The sequence below is a fragment of the Mirounga leonina genome, unplaced genomic scaffold (genome assembly GCF_011800145.1).
Source record: "Mirounga leonina isolate KUSES-001 unplaced genomic scaffold, KU_Mleo_1.0 Mir_94, whole genome shotgun sequence".
Taxonomy (NCBI): domain Eukaryota; kingdom Metazoa; phylum Chordata; class Mammalia; order Carnivora; family Phocidae; genus Mirounga; species Mirounga leonina.
Genome location: NW_023270855.1, coordinates 36,782,823 through 36,798,395, shown reverse-complemented (window position 1 = coordinate 36,798,395; position 15,573 = coordinate 36,782,823). Strand labels below are relative to the sequence as shown.

General features: G+C 42.0%; 1 protein-coding gene across 1 annotated transcript in view; it reads left to right on the top strand.

Annotated features, from left to right (window-relative positions):
• CACNA2D3 (calcium voltage-gated channel auxiliary subunit alpha2delta 3) overlaps positions 1-15,573 on the top strand; it is an 856,401-nt gene that overhangs the window by 389,984 nt on the left and 450,844 nt on the right. The window contains exon 9 of the mRNA XM_034997896.1: positions 8,404-8,478. Within this exon, the coding sequence (XP_034853787.1) occupies positions 8,404-8,478 (75 nt within the window). The remainder of the gene's footprint in view (positions 1-8,403; positions 8,479-15,573) is intronic.

Genomic DNA, 15,573 nt, shown 5'->3' with positions numbered 1-15,573 from the left:
ATCCCAGAGCACCATAACAAATATAATAATGAAAAAGGTTGAAATATTGTGAGAATTACCAAAATGTGACAGAGAGACACAAAGTTAGCAAACACGGTTGAAAAAATGGTGCTGATAGACTTGCTCTGCAGAGAGTTGCCAGAAACCTTTAAGAAGTAACCTTGTAAAAAAATAAACATAGTATCTGTGAACACAATAAAACAAGGTATGCCTGTATTAGCTCCATCTGCTGTAACAAAATAACAAACTGGGTGGCTGACATACAGAAAATTATTTTCTTAGTCCTAGAGGCTGGAAAGTCCAAGCTCAAGGTCCAGGAGGGTTTGGTTTCTGTGAGGATGTGTGCTCATGGAGAGAGAAAGAGAGAGGGAGCAGGCTCCGTCATGTCTCCCCTTATGCAGGCACTAATCCCATCATGAGGCTGGACCATCATGACCTCACCTAGCCCTAATCACCTCCCAAAGGCCCCAACTCCAAATACCACCACACCGTGGGATAAGGCTTCAACATGCAGTTGGGGGGCGGAGGTAGACACATTCAGTCCATTACACCAACACTTTGAGGGTTCTAAATAGTGGATTGATAATTGGTGGATCTCCGTGTGTATTCCCTGGAACTGTCCCTCTCAACGCTGAGTATGTTTCACCAATGATGCCTTGCCACATCATGGTGGTGTTTTTTTTTCTCCATTACCTTACATTTCTACACTGGCAACATTGCTCTAGTTAGTAATATGGTGTATGTAAGTTTTTCCATCTATTTAAAATGGTTACTTGCCTCCGTCTAGAGGGAGACCCCACTGCAGGTTCTTATAAGTCCAGGGGGATGGGACGTCTGAAGCTCCGTCCAGAATGCCCTGCAAATCTGTTTGAGTGCATTGTTCTTGTCGGCTGGATTCCATTTACGGGAGAGGACATTATCATTTCACCCTTCATTACACTGTCAGTTTTCTCCTGCTGGCTGGGTAGATGTGTGAGGAGACATTTCAGAGTTTTAGGGAGAAAGTAAAGAATACATTCTTGTTTTACCATGGCGGAAGCCCTTGTTTGTTGTAGATATTTGTTTATACAAATCTACTTCATTATTGCTGTTTGGTTTTCAGGGCCCTAATAGGGAGGGGAGGAGAGGGGGGTAAATAGTGGAAAAGCCTTTCCTTGGCCATTTCAATCATTTTTGCATGTTTGCATGTTTGTATGAAGCTCACTGGCTAAATGCATCTTATATATTATACTGAAAAGCTTCCAATTCAGATCTTTCCGGAGAATAAACATGAAATGATAATGTTAAAAACTGTTTTAGCTTTCATGGGCAGGGTATTGCAAAATCTAAGACTGATGAACTAAATGATCGAATTATAGAAGAATAGAAGAAATATGAGAGTGATTTTGTGCAGCCGAAGTTAAAATTTAAGGTCAAACCACTGGTGCATGAAGAGAGATGTCACTGACAAGAGAAAAGGCATATTTTTCTGATTTACTTTGAAGTCTAACTACAAGCCATGCATTAAATTAACAATATTATCATAAAAATGAGGGTGCTAATTCTGTCGATGCTGAAATTTGAAAAAATGATTTTAGAGAAGCCTAAGCCATGCATTAAATGAACACAGTATTAACTGGACTGATATTATTAAATCAATTAAAATGCCTCCTGCAGCCTGTGTTTGTGCAGAGCTGAATAGAGAAGAGCATCATTTGTTAGTTCAACCCAGAACTTTCTGGTGCCCTGGTTTCAATTTGCAGGATTTTCTTTAGAACTGTTTCTCCAGTGCTTTGTCTGCTATGGATTTGCTTTTTAAAGTAATCGATTCCGTATTAAAAGTATGAGGATGGTATTTTTTTGCAGTGCTCATTTGTTCTGTACTACTAATTACGTCCAGTCGTGTTTCAAATTACACAAGAAGCTTTTGTAATGTAGAAGATCCCTGGGATGCCTCTGTTGGTGAAAATATTGTGGGTTCATCTGCTTTGTACATAAGCCCTCCACATTTTCATTCTAAAGGTTGTTTAATCAAAAGCGCACCGATAAAACCATATAAATATTTAATGGAGTTCTAGTAATTCTACATTACTTTCTTGCATTGCATGAGTGTGCCAGCATTTTAATTCTATTTTTTTTTTTTTGTGGAATTTAGGATTCCCTAAAATGTACCCACTTACTTCATTTACTTTCTGTTTATCTGTTTTTTTGAAAGGGGTGGAGATTCTTTTGTTTTGTTTTTTCCTCTGTGTCAATTTTTTTTTGTCTAGGCTTTGTTTCTCTTCTTTTCACTCTGTAATCTTCTCTATGACTTCGCTTTTCATTTCTTTGTTCTGATTATTCATTTAACAAATTCTATTCAGTGCTAAGAATTAAGTATTGTACTAGGGCTGCCTCTGTAAATAAGGAAGACAGGTTGTCCCCCACTGTGGACCTGGAGGTTTTGTGTGTGTTGAGTATTGGGTGTGGGGATAAGCGGGAAGCAGGTGCTCACAGCAGAGTGGGAGCGGTACAGTCTTGGAGGGGGCAGGGAGGGCAAGTAACCAGCTGGGGACTCAGTGATGGCTTCTTGAAAGGAGTGATGACTCGGGGGGGGAATCTACAGGAGGAAGGTGCTATTTGCAGGTGGTAGTCACTTCTCCCCCACCCCCAGGAAGTACAGGCCTGGTGGGGATTGACTGAAAGGAGTTCATTGTCTGGACTTATTGGAGTTGGGGGTGAATGTGGGAGGTTCAGTGGGTGGGGAGGTGGTTGATGATAAAAAGAATGGGGCTGGATTGAGAGAGGCAGGCCAGACCCAGCAAGTCTGGTCAGCCATATAGAACAACTGGGACTTCATCTAGAGGCAGTGGAGGACATGAGGTTCAGCTGTAGGGTGACATGTGGGGATGCCCCCCTAAATTTTCTCCTTCTTAGTTAGGTCTCCCCTCATCCTCTTTTTTAGGCAACTAACGGTCTTCTTCTGTTAGGCCTGAAAGCTCCATTGCTTTCATCCTCAGGTCCAGCTTTCAACATGAAGTAGGGTTGAGTTCTCACTATCATCCAGAGTCCAGAGTCAGCTGATTTTCACTCTTGGGCTCTAGGCTTTGATTTACATGAGCCAGCATGTGACACAATTCTACACCAACGCCAAAGCTTGTGTGAGCCTTGGTGGGCGAGCCCAACCCATTTATTCTTTGTGTTTGGATCTTTCTCAAACAAGTTCTGGCCATTCATTTAATGAAAGTTAAAGCTTGGATTTCCTATTTTAGATCATCATTAAAATTCCCATTGAGGATTTTGTTGAGTCCTTAAAACGGTAGATGTAGGGAATGGTTACAAGGATTTCACAGAAGGAAGGAAAAGGCAGATGGCAATGTGTCCTTGCTGTCAGAATGCAGAGTTGTGTGGTTGGCATGGGAGAAAGGGAAGGACAGTTCCCGAGAGAAGAGAAGGGTGGGATGTAGTCTAACCCCTGAAGAAGATCATGGGTTTACCCCAAGCCTGTTTTTGTTTTTCGGATGGACCATGACAGCATCCTAGATGAGCACTTTTTATCATGAAAAGGGAAAACAGCCATTATCTTTAGATTTAATGAGCATATTCTTTTACGGATAAAAGTAAGAAAAAGTGGGTCATGATCACTCTCCAATGATGGTCATGTGCAAATTTAGTCAGTGTTTTGTGTCCCTGGACATAGCAGGCGCTTAGTTGCTATTCAGTGGGCAAACAAAGGACCAAAGGGCTCCATAGCAGATGCCTTCCTGGGAGGGGATTTGGTAGTAAGTTGGCTGCATTGTCTTGGCTCCATGTCTGCCGAGGACCCTGGTCACTGAGAAGGTTCATAGTGTGGCATGGAGTGGGACAGTGTACAACCATGCACCCTGATGGTTTCTGTCTTGGGTTTTTAGATAGTCCCATGAGCCTATTGGTGTAGCATATCTATCCCATGAAGGGAGAGTCCGTGCTCTCCAGAGGGGGTCTGGGGCACGTGACCCCTATCCTCACCACCCCCTGGCTACTTAGCAAATGTTGACTCCAGGTGGAGGGCATGCTTGTTGGTCTCTCTCTCTAGGTAGCATACATGATACTCGCATATAGATTTTCTTTCTTCCTTGTGCATGTGCCTCCAGATGCCTTCTTTCTCTTTCTTACATGCCCAGTTCTATGCTGACTCTTAACAGAATTACCTCATTTCATCCTCACAGTGACTTCACAAGAGAAGTTCAGTTACAGTTCTCATTTCCCCAACACAAACACTGAGACTCAGAGAGCGGAGAGCCCCAAGGTTACCCAGGTGGTGTATGGCAGAGCCAGGATTTGAACCCAGGCCTGTCTGCCTCCATTGCTTTAGCTCTACTGCTCTACCCTTGTGTGAATCAGAAGAGGAGAGCCAACCAGGAAGGAGAAAGGGAGAAGGAGACAGACGGTTACCATGTGGCAGTCCTAGCTCTTTAAGGGGTGAAAGTTCTTTGTCCATCTTCTTACCAAGTGGTTGGTGGGCTGGCTGGACCATCTCCAGGGCTGCCTGGGCCCTTGCCTATCCTGCTAGGAGACTCTTTCCATTTCCCAGAAATTTACAGGAAGGACTACCCACTTCGGGGTGGAGAGGGAGATGGCTGAGTCCCTCTCTAAGATTCATTCCTGGTAGTGAGAGGCAGCAAACTCAGATGGCGGAAGAAAATTCCACCTGGCCAGCGATGATGGTGTGCACTGCATCCTGTTCTTTTTTAGATGACTGATATCTGCTTGTTTAAGGAGGGATGGAGGAGAGCTGTTTATCGGGCCACTGTATCTTAGGGCTAGCGGTGACCAGATCTTCAGCTGTGAATTGATATGGTCATCCCACATTATCGTTTCACAACGTAGAAATCTAGGGAACATCCATTAAGATGTAGAAACTGGAAGGTTTCCAAATGGAGAGCTACTGGGAGCTTGGGAACAGTTTCGCATGCGAGGTGCCCTTGGTGTTCCCCTAGGGAGGAGCACCAGGCGGTGTGGTGAGCTTGCACACCCGATGGGCCTCCTTGGCACAGCCACCTGGTGTGTACCGTTCACTCACGTGGATGGCTGAGCCCAGCTCCCTTTGGTGATACAGACCAGATTGCTCAGCATAGCTTCATCCTGATGCAGTCAAGGGAAATTAGTCAACTGCAAGCTTGGATGATGCCACTAACAAGCTGGCGGGGGTTCAGAAGAGCAGATTCCTCCACTGTGGCCATGGCTCACACAGTGATGGGGAGCATGGTTTTGATTACTGCACATGTTCCTCCCTGATGAAGGCAAGAACATCTTGGTCTTCTTTACTTTCTAGCCCCCTCGGCAGCCCCCCACGTGTGCAGGCCTTCGCACTAGCAAAGCAATTTCAAGTCTGTTGCCTCATTGGATCCTCACAGGAGCCCCTGGAGGATAAATGGAAGATGAATTAGCACCTTCTTACGCATAAAGAATGCAGGACCTGAGGTTCAGTGACTTTCCCAAGGCCACACAGGGAGTACATGGCAGAGGCAGAACGTGGACCCAAGCATCCTGACTCTCACCTCAGACTACGCAACCCGATAGGAATCAATATTGATAATGTATATTAGGCAGAATGTAGATAAAGCTCAAAATTTTCCTGGCAAATGGAATTGGGAACCTTGGGAGTACAAGGTACAGAACAACTGAATAAAGGCTGCTTCAGCATACGGGCATCTCATGATCTCATGGACGTGGAGCAGGACAGCTGCATGTTTGGTACACGATGCTTCAGCAGTGTCATCAAAGACCCACGCTGGCTCCGTCTTCCTGCGCTTTGCTCTCCATCCTTAATCTTGTCACCTCATGGTTGCAAAATGACTGCTGCAGCTGTGCAGTGCATCCCAAGTGGGAAGGAAGGCAGTGGGTAGAGAAGAGTTTCCCTTTAATGGCAAGAAGAAAAAAAAAATTCACTGAAACTGTCCAGAAAATGACTCCTTTATGTTTTGTTGGCTGGGAATGGATCATGTGACCACCTCTAGCATCAAGACAGGGTAGGAAAGCATGCAGCCAGCTGAGGAGGATGGGATGGCTGTGATTGGCTAAGACTGCTTATGCTTCTGGCTTTAGGAATGGGCATCTTGTCTCCCCTGAGCAACTCAGTCAGCGAGGGAGGTGGAGGACAGGGGAATGGCTGCTTTTTCCAGCAACTTCCAGCGTCAGTCCAATATGGCCTGAGAATGTTGGAGGAGCTCTTCTTCAGGTTGGACTGTGAATTGCTTCCTGAGTCCTCAGATGGTGTTCCGTTTGTTGACTGAAAGTCATGCTCCCATTTGTCAATAGCTGATTTCAGAATCACATAAATGTGATCTGAAAAAATCACATCATGTTTTTCCTCTGTGCCACTTCAGAGGAGATCTAAGCTCTATGACCATTGAGCTGTGATTTTTTTCAAATGCTCTGCATGACTAAGAACAAAGATTAAAGGGGGAGCAAAAGTCTGACTGATGAGAAACACAGAGGCTTTGGGGGCCAGAGAGGAGAAATTGGGGGCTTTGAGGGCCCGAGGTGATTGGCTGTGAGGTCAGACTGCCTGGGTTCGAATCTGGACTCCACCCCTTGTGGACTCCTTGGGGACTTTGGGCAAGTTGATCATCCTTGCTCTGCCTTGGTTTCCTCGTCTGTAAAAGGGGTGTGGTTGGAAGCGCTTACCACATGAGGTTGAGGTATGCCGTGAATGAAGTCTAGCCTGTGCCTAGATGAAGTGAGCGCTCAGTAACAGTGAGTTGCTGATGTCATTATCTCTGCTCCTGCCTGCCTAGCAAGCACTTTGGCACTGAAACAGGATGTGTCTCTGTCACTGCTGGGTCAGCTGTGACAGCTGGCCCTCTTCAGTCTGTCCCTGCAGTGTGCCCAGAGCATTGGGCCCATGCTCATCCCTTTAGTCACTCACGTCCCTGTGCACAGCCCTCCATGGTCCTCACTGTGCATGCACTTAAAGTCTGAACTCCTTAGCCAGGCTTTGCTTGAGAGCTGGACCTGTGAGAGATGGTTCTGGTTCCTTTTCTCTGGAGTTCTGGGCTGGGCTTTTGGTAGCCGGAATGGAAATGGGATGACATTCATTGAACACATTGTTTCTGGGCACCGACTGTGGGCGCAGCCCTGTGCTTGTCACAGGGGGCACACCAAGGAACCAGATATGGACCCTGACAATGGGGGCCCACCTGTGGGAAGAGACCTGGGCACCAAGCTGTCAGAATTTGGGAGTTTACAGGAAAGGAGCCTCAGCTACACCAGAGGCTGCTTCCCAGAGGAGGCAGGAATGAGCTTACCCAGAGGATGAACAGGAGTCAGCTGGGAGAGGCCAGAGCAAGAGCTCCAGGCAGAGGGCCCTGTGTGGGAGGAGAAGATGGGATATCTCAGAGGACAGGAAGGGAATCAGGGCTGGCTAGCGCTAAGTTTCTTGGGAGGGCTAATGAATGAGTGAAGCTGGAAAGGTCAACAGGGCCAAGTGTCCAGAGCCCTGCCACACCCTGGGAAGGATTATCTGCAGAGCAGTGGAAAGTGTGAATGGGTTGGCAGGAGGCGACATGACCTGACTGGTGTTTTAGAAGGACCCAGCCTAGCCACAGTGCAGAGAATCATGCTTAAGTTTCCACTTCCTTGTTGTGAGCTTTGGACAAAACCAAATGGTCATGTTCCAGGTATTCTGCGATAAAAACTAATGGGAAGGGGGCACCTGGGTGGCTCAGTCATTAAGCGTCTGCCTTCAGCTCAGGTCATGATCCCAGGGTCCTGGGATCGAGCCCCACATCAGGCTCCCTACTCTGCAGGAAGCCTACTTCTCACTCTCCCACTCCCCCTGCTTGTGTTCCCTCTCTCACTGTCTCTCTCTCTCTGTCAAATAAAATCTTAAAAAAAAAAAAAAAAACTAATGGGAAGGCTGACATTGGCCTGTGTGGTAGGGGACGCCACCGCTTGTGAGCAGTGCTCTGACCAGAAGTCGTAGAGCCTCCCAGAGTGACGGGCGAACATCAAGGCTTCTCCTTTCCTGCATTCTGTTGTCACTCATGTGTGACCCATGCACAGGTCCCTGCACTCCAGAAAACCAACAACAGGAGCTGGAGCTGTATTTGCCCAAGTCTGGGGTGCTCTTTAGATCTCACCTGGACCAGGTACTGTCTGCCGTGGCCACTGAGCCCCAGTGTTTGGAGACACTCCTGAAGGACTGTCAGTTAACTGTGCGTACCCTTAACACTGCCATATACCGGCACATGCTCTAGAACTTTCTCTCTCAAACAAGAGAGGAAAATCTAGCACTTAAGCGCAATTTTATCTAGGGGCACCAACTGGGAAAGTCACCTATGTGAATGAACTGAGCCTGCAGTTATGTTGCTTTTTTGTTTGTTTGCATGTATCCTTAAATTACCTGGTACCCCTCAAATGATTAATTAAGTGCATCCTCTTGGCTATTTCATCTCTTTGCAGTATAATGAGGAGCTTCACTACGTGGAACCTTGCCTGAATGGGACGTTGGTGCAAGCTGACAGGACAAACAAGGAGGTAGGGCCTGCAGCTGGGCAGGTGCATCCGAGGTCATGGTGCAGCCTCGTCTCCCTTACAGTGCTTGCTGACAGTAATTCTGTTCTAATTTTTATAAACTCATCATAGTATTGGCCTTTTATTGAGGACCTTGGAACCCCAGTGTATAGAACATTTATGAAGAGGCACAGATAAAATCATGGCAATGCAATAATTATGTTGAGTTCAGAAGCTCAGTAGTTCCAAAATAACTGCATTGGTTTACTTTTTTTCTTATTCTGTGCACATCCTGTGTTGTGCTTGATACCTGTGTTGACACCATTGGAAGAATATGGCTTTTGCTGAGATTCAAAGAAAACTGAAACTACTTGCTAAATCTTTTGTTGCTCTTACTATAATTGATCAAATAATTATTGGGGTAGCTATTGGGGTAACTTGTCTCCCGGGTTAGAAGGTAAGCTTTATGAGCATAGGGATGATCTCTGCTCACTGCTGTATATTCAATGCTCTGAGCATTGCCTGCTGCATAAATATTGTGGAACAAAAGGAAGATGTGTTAAAGGAGGACCTTAGGAAGTGGGGTAGAAGTTGTCCTTCTAGTTGGAGCATTCTAGGAAAATTCCCAGAATAGATTTCAATAAAATAAATCCTGTTTCTCTTTAGCCATATTTATTTTTTATTTTTATTTTTTTGGAGAGAGAGAGAGAGAGAGGGAGAGCACACAAGTAGGAGAGGGAAGGGCAGAGGGAGAGGGAGAGAGCATCTTAAGCAGGCGCCACGCTCAGTGCAGAGCCTGCAGTGGGGCTTGATGTTGCGACCCTGAGATCATGACCTGAGCCAAAATCAAGACTGAGCCACCGAGGGGCCTCTCCCCTTAGCCATCTTTAAATTTGTCAGTACAAAGCACTGCAGCTACCACCATACCACCCCCTACAGGGCTAGGGAACAATTTAGGTTGAAGGTGTGGCTGTGGCTGCAATAATATCACACTTCCTGGGACGCAGAGCTGCCATTACTCATACTGTATGTTATATCTGCCATGCAGGGCTTCTCCTGCCCTGGAGAGCAGACTCCCATGAGGCCAGCTGAGGGCAGCTGCAAGGCAGGTTTCTGTGAGGCACTGTCTGTGCTGGGGAGACCCCCTGGCTCAAGGGGGCAGGGAGTGGCATTGGTACTATCTTAGGTACAGATGGTAGAAGCATTTGGATGGGCATCTCTGAGGGAGTGAACAACACAGGATTAGGAAAAATTTATTCCAGCTAGAATACACAGTGAGAAGGAAAAATTATATCAGAGTTAATATCCACGCTTCAATTTGAGGGGCAAGAAACACCATAATAAGCTTTACGTTTGGAGGGAGAAAGAAGTACATTGTAGTTCAAGGAACAAGTGTATCTAGAGAATGTTTGTTCATGGTCATTTTGTAGGGTAAGGTAGGAAAGAATGACTTAGATCTCAATTTATCTTTTTAAATAATTTTAAATTATTTAAAATTTATTGCCAGATTTTCCTAGGGACCTTCCCCTTGTTTGACCATTGCCTGGGTCTGGATTCCACCCCCTTCCCAATAGTGTAGCATTGAAATATTCTCCAGAGCCTCAGATAGGTGTCCAGTGATGGTGCCTGCAACATTAAATAGCAAAGATGCTTAAAATGATCAAGACCTCCCTTCAGGCTGCTTCCCAAATAAACAAGGAGCAGTGTGATATTTGGATATCTGAGGTCTTATGAAGGAAAAAATTGTTAGAGAAAGTGGGATGAGCATTTATTTAAAATTGTCTTTGAAAATGTATGGATATTGAAGACTGGAGTGGTTTTGAATGTAAAAATTTATCTGGACATCTGATTCTGCCAATGGGGAATAGCCACATTCCAATCAGATTCTCCTCCTTACAACTAAAACACCCTGGATGTAAACCAACACACAAGTATAGGAAGACTCTGCAAGGTGAGCTGCCTTGACCTAAAGACACGGAGCTGAGTTCCCTGGGTCTCCTTGTTGATTCCCACCATATGTCTGAATGGAGCACTCCAGAAGCCTCCTTCCTGTACCTACAATAGGCAGAGACCAAAAATAATAATTTAAAAAAAATCTAAGAAAAGCCTGTCCCTTCTAGCCAAACAGCCAGGAAAGGGATAGCCTCATAACAGAAAACCTTTGTGACAATACCTTTCCTACTCCAGACAAACACCAATGGAACAATAGACCAACCCTCCACAGTTTCAGCAGGGCTGAATGAGAAATTAACCTTCCATCCCACCCACACCCACTTGGCCCTTATGCTATACCTCAGCACAGAGACCGATGGCTAAGAAAAAGATTATATAGGATCTGGAGTCTCACAATGTAAAACCTAAAATGCCCGGAATGCAATAGAAAACCCCTTGTCATCCCCCAAACCAGGAAAATCACAACATGAATGAGAAAAGACAATCAACAGAAGCCAATATTGACATGAATCAGATGTTGAAATTACAAAATTGCTTCAACAAGCAATTAGGAATTCTCTTGAAACAAATGAAAAAAAAAAAGAAAATCTCAGCAAAGAAATAGAAGTTATTAAACAGAGCCAAATGGAAATTATAGAACTGGAAAATACAGTCACCAAAATAGAAACTCACTGGACCAGCTTAGTAGTAGAGTAGAGATGACAGAAGATAAAATCAGTAAGTACCAGGACAGATCAATAGAAATTACGCAATTTGAACAGCAGAGAGAAAATAGACTGGAACAAAATGAACAGGGTCTCAGGGACATGTGGGGCGATAACAGAAGAGCTAACATTCATATCACAAGCGTCCCAGGAGAGGAGAGGGAGAGCAGGACTAGACATATAGTTAAAGATATATGGGCTGAAAACTTCCTAAAATCAGTGAAAGGCATAAACATACATATTCAAGAGGCTGAGCAGATTCCAAATAGGACAAACCCAAGTCACTCCATGGCAGGGCATATCATAAACATAATTAGACAAGGGGAAAAATAACTTGATAGCAACAGAGAAAAAGGGCACATTGCTTAGATTGCCAATTTGAATGACAACAGACTTCTCATATGAAATCATGGTGGCCAGAGGAAGTGGCAGAGTATTTTTTAAGTATTGAAAGAAAACAACTGTCAATCCAGGATTCTATATTCAGTGAAAATGCCCTTAATGAATGAAGGGGTTATAGAGACATATTCAGATGAAGGAAAACTATGCAAATTTTTTACCAGCAAATCTACTTGTAAAAAATGGCTAGAGAAGTTCTTTAAATAAAAAGGAAAAAAAAAACAAAAACAGAAAAAGGCTTGAAACTTCAAAAAGGAAAGAATATCAGAATGGGTAAAAATAGGAGTAAGTATAATAGAGTATCCTAATTATCAGATTATTAAGTCATATTGGATAGTTGAAGCAAAAATTATAGCATTGTCTGATGTAGAGCTCACTGTTGCTGAAGAAACAAGCCAATTATATTTTAAAAGTATGGAAGGTAAAAGGACCTAATTAGAAATAAGATTTCCACATCTTACTGGAAGTGGTAAATGCTGTTACCAGTAGACTGTGATAAATTCCATACTTACAGTACGACACCCAGAGCAACCATTAAGAAAACAATGAAAAGATGTATACAGGTATCCCCCACTTTTTGAAAGTTCACTTCACACCACTTTGCTTTTACAAAAGACCGGCATTAGCACCTGTTTTTGCTAACTGAAAGATCGCTGAACAGGATTTTCACTTTCATGAAAAAAGGCAAAAAGCATACATAGCATCCAGCATTTGTTTTGCAGTGAGCTGTTATTGAGACAGGGCACACTCTGAGCAGTGATAGCAGCCTTGCCAACTCCTTCCCCAGGAACCGCACTCCGCAACATAGCATGAAGCCTCCATAGCTTTGAACTGTGTCTGTGAGTATCTGTGCTTTATCTCCATTTATTTTCTGCGTCACTTAGCAAGATGTGTCCTAAGGTATCGGAAAAGCCTAGGAGGGATTATTTTTGGGTCTGGGAATGCGCAAACATTTTTCCATATAAATTACTGGTAATTGCTTCTTTGCTTTATACCATTTCAGTTTATGATAAGTTTCGTAGGAATGTTCTACTTTCAGATAGCAGGGGGAATGTATTTAACAAGTAATTCATAAGAATGTAAGAAATGAGACACAGAGGAAATGAACAGGAAAAAAAGATAAATTGGCAGACTTAAGCCCTAACATGTCACTAATTATCTTAAATGTAAATGGTCTGAGCAGAGTAATTAAAAGACAGAGATTGGCAAGTGTATTAAAAAAAAAAAAAGTCTAACCATATGCTGACTACTAGAATTTCACTTGAAATACAATGACACAGCTATATCAAAAGTAAAAGGATGGGAAAAGATATACTATGCAAACACTATTTTTTAAAAAAAATCAGGAGCAGCTAGCTATATCAATATCAGATAAAGTCATCTTCAGAGCAAAGAAAATTACTATTACTAGAGACAAAAAAGGGAAATACATAGGAATAAAAGAATCAGTCCACCAGGAAGACATAACAATGCTAAATGTGTTTGGACCAGACTACAGAGCTTCAAAATACATGAAGCAAAAACTAATAGAACTGGAGTAGAAATAGATAAACCTACAGTTATAGTTGGGGACTTGTACACTTCACAGTCAGTAACTAATAGACTACTAAAAAGAAAGTCAGCAAGGTTATAGAAGAACTGAACCACATCATAAACTGATAAGATCTAAATAACACTTATAGGACACTCTACCCAACCACAGCAGAATACACATTCTTTTCAAGCACTCATGGAACATTAACCAAAATAAAGAATATTTGAGGTCAAAATACAAACCTTAATAACTTAAACAGAGTTGTGAAATCATACAGAGCATGTTTTCTGTTGATAATGGAATCAAACTAGAAATCAATAACAGAAAGACAACAGAAAAATCTCCAAACACTTAGAAATTAAGTATACTACTAAATAATGCATGGGCCAAGAGGAAGTCTTGAACAAAATTTTAAAAATATTTTAAAAGTATAAAACTGAGAGAAAATAACAAGACAATATATCAAAATATGTGGGACAAAGCCATCACAGTGTTGAGGTGGAAAGTTATAGCACTAAATGCTTATATTAAAAAGAGGAAAGCCTCAAATTCATAATCTAACTTCCTACCACAAGAAATTAGAAGAAGGAGAGGAAAATAAACCCATAGCAAACAGAAGGAAGGAAATAATAAAGAACAGAAATCAGTTAAATTGAAGCAGGAAAACCACAAATGGCACCAAAACCTGGTTCTTCCAAAAAAATTATTAATAAAACTAATAAATCTCTAGAAAGACTGACCTAAATAAAAGGAGAGGAAGCACAAATCATCAACATCAGGCATGAAACCAAATAATACTACAAAACTGCAGTCATTAAAAGGATAATAAGGGAATATTACAAACAACTTTACACTCATAAGTTTGACAACTTAGAAGAAATAAAACAAATCCTTAAAAACTATAAGCTACCAAAATCCAACCAAGATGAAATAGATAACCTGAATAGTCCTATAAATATTAAAGACATCAAATTCATAATTTAAAAGTTCCAAAAATAAGTCTCAAGTCCCAGATGGTTTCACTGGACAATTCTACTAAACATTTAAAGAAGAATTAATACAAGTTTTACAGAATCTGTTCCAGAAAAATAGAAGAGGAGGGAAATCCCTCCAACTAATTTTATGAGGCTGGTTGTTCCCCGATAAACCATACAAAAATAGTACAGAAGAAGAAACCTATACTTACCTGGTAGGGAAGATACCATGATGAGAAAAAGAAACCTATCAGCCATAACCCTCATGAAGGTCCTCATGAGGAGCCTTACAGCAAGAGTCCTCAACAAAATTTTAGCACATCAAATCTAACAATATATATCTATTTCTACAGAATAATACAATACCACAAAGTAGGATTTATTCCAGATATGCAAGGCTGGCTTGACATTGGTGTCGAATCAATCAGTGTAATTCACCATATCAACAGGCTAAAGATGAAATATGATCATAGCAGTTAACTCAGAAAAAGCATTTGATAAAATCCAACATACATTCATGGTTTAAAAAAAAAAAAAACTCAGCAAAATAGGAACAGAAGTAACCTCCTTAAATTGGTAAAGACCATTTACAAAAACCTACAACTAATATCAAACTTAACAGTAAAGATTTGAAAACCTTTCCTCTTATGATTGGAAACATGCAAGCATGTCCACACTCACCACTCTTATTCAACATAGTGTTGGAAGTTCTAGCCAGTGCAATAAAACTGAGAAAAGAAATAAATAGCATACAGTTCTGAAAAGAAGAAATTAAACTCTCCCTATTTTCAGATGATATGATTTTATGTGTAGAAAATTCCCAAGACTCTACCAAAAAGCAAAACCTGAACTAATAAGTGAGTTAGGCAAAGTCACATATACAAGATCAATACACAAAAACCAATCGCGTTTCTCTATACTAACGATGAACACATGGAAACAGAAATTTAAAAACCAATACCATTTACAATTGCTCCAAAGAAATAATAAAACATATACAGGTTCTATGTGATGAAAATTACAAAATGCTCCTGAAAGCAAGCAAAGGAGGCCTAAATAAATGGAAGGACTTATCATCATGTTCATGGATGGAAAGACTCAACATAGTTAAGATGTTAATTTTTGTCTAATTGATCTATAAGTTTAATGCAATTCCTATCAATTCCAGCAAGGTTTTGTAGATACAGACAAGAGTATTCTAAAATTTACATAGGCACAGGACCTAGAATAGTAAAATCACGTGAAAAGGAAGAATAAAAGGAGGAATCAATTTACCCTATGTTAAGGCCTGTTATATAGTTATAGTAATCAAGACAGTGTGGTATTGATGGAGGAGTAAGCATATAGATCAGTGGAATAGAAGAAAAGAACACAGAAATATACCCACACAAATATGCCCAACTGATTTTTGACACACGTGCAAAAACAACTCAATGGAGGAAGAATACCCTTTTCAAAAAATGGTGCTGGAGCAATTGAACATCCATAAACAAAAAAAACAAACAAGCAAAATTTACCTTGACCTGAACCTCCCCACTTACACAAAATTTACCTC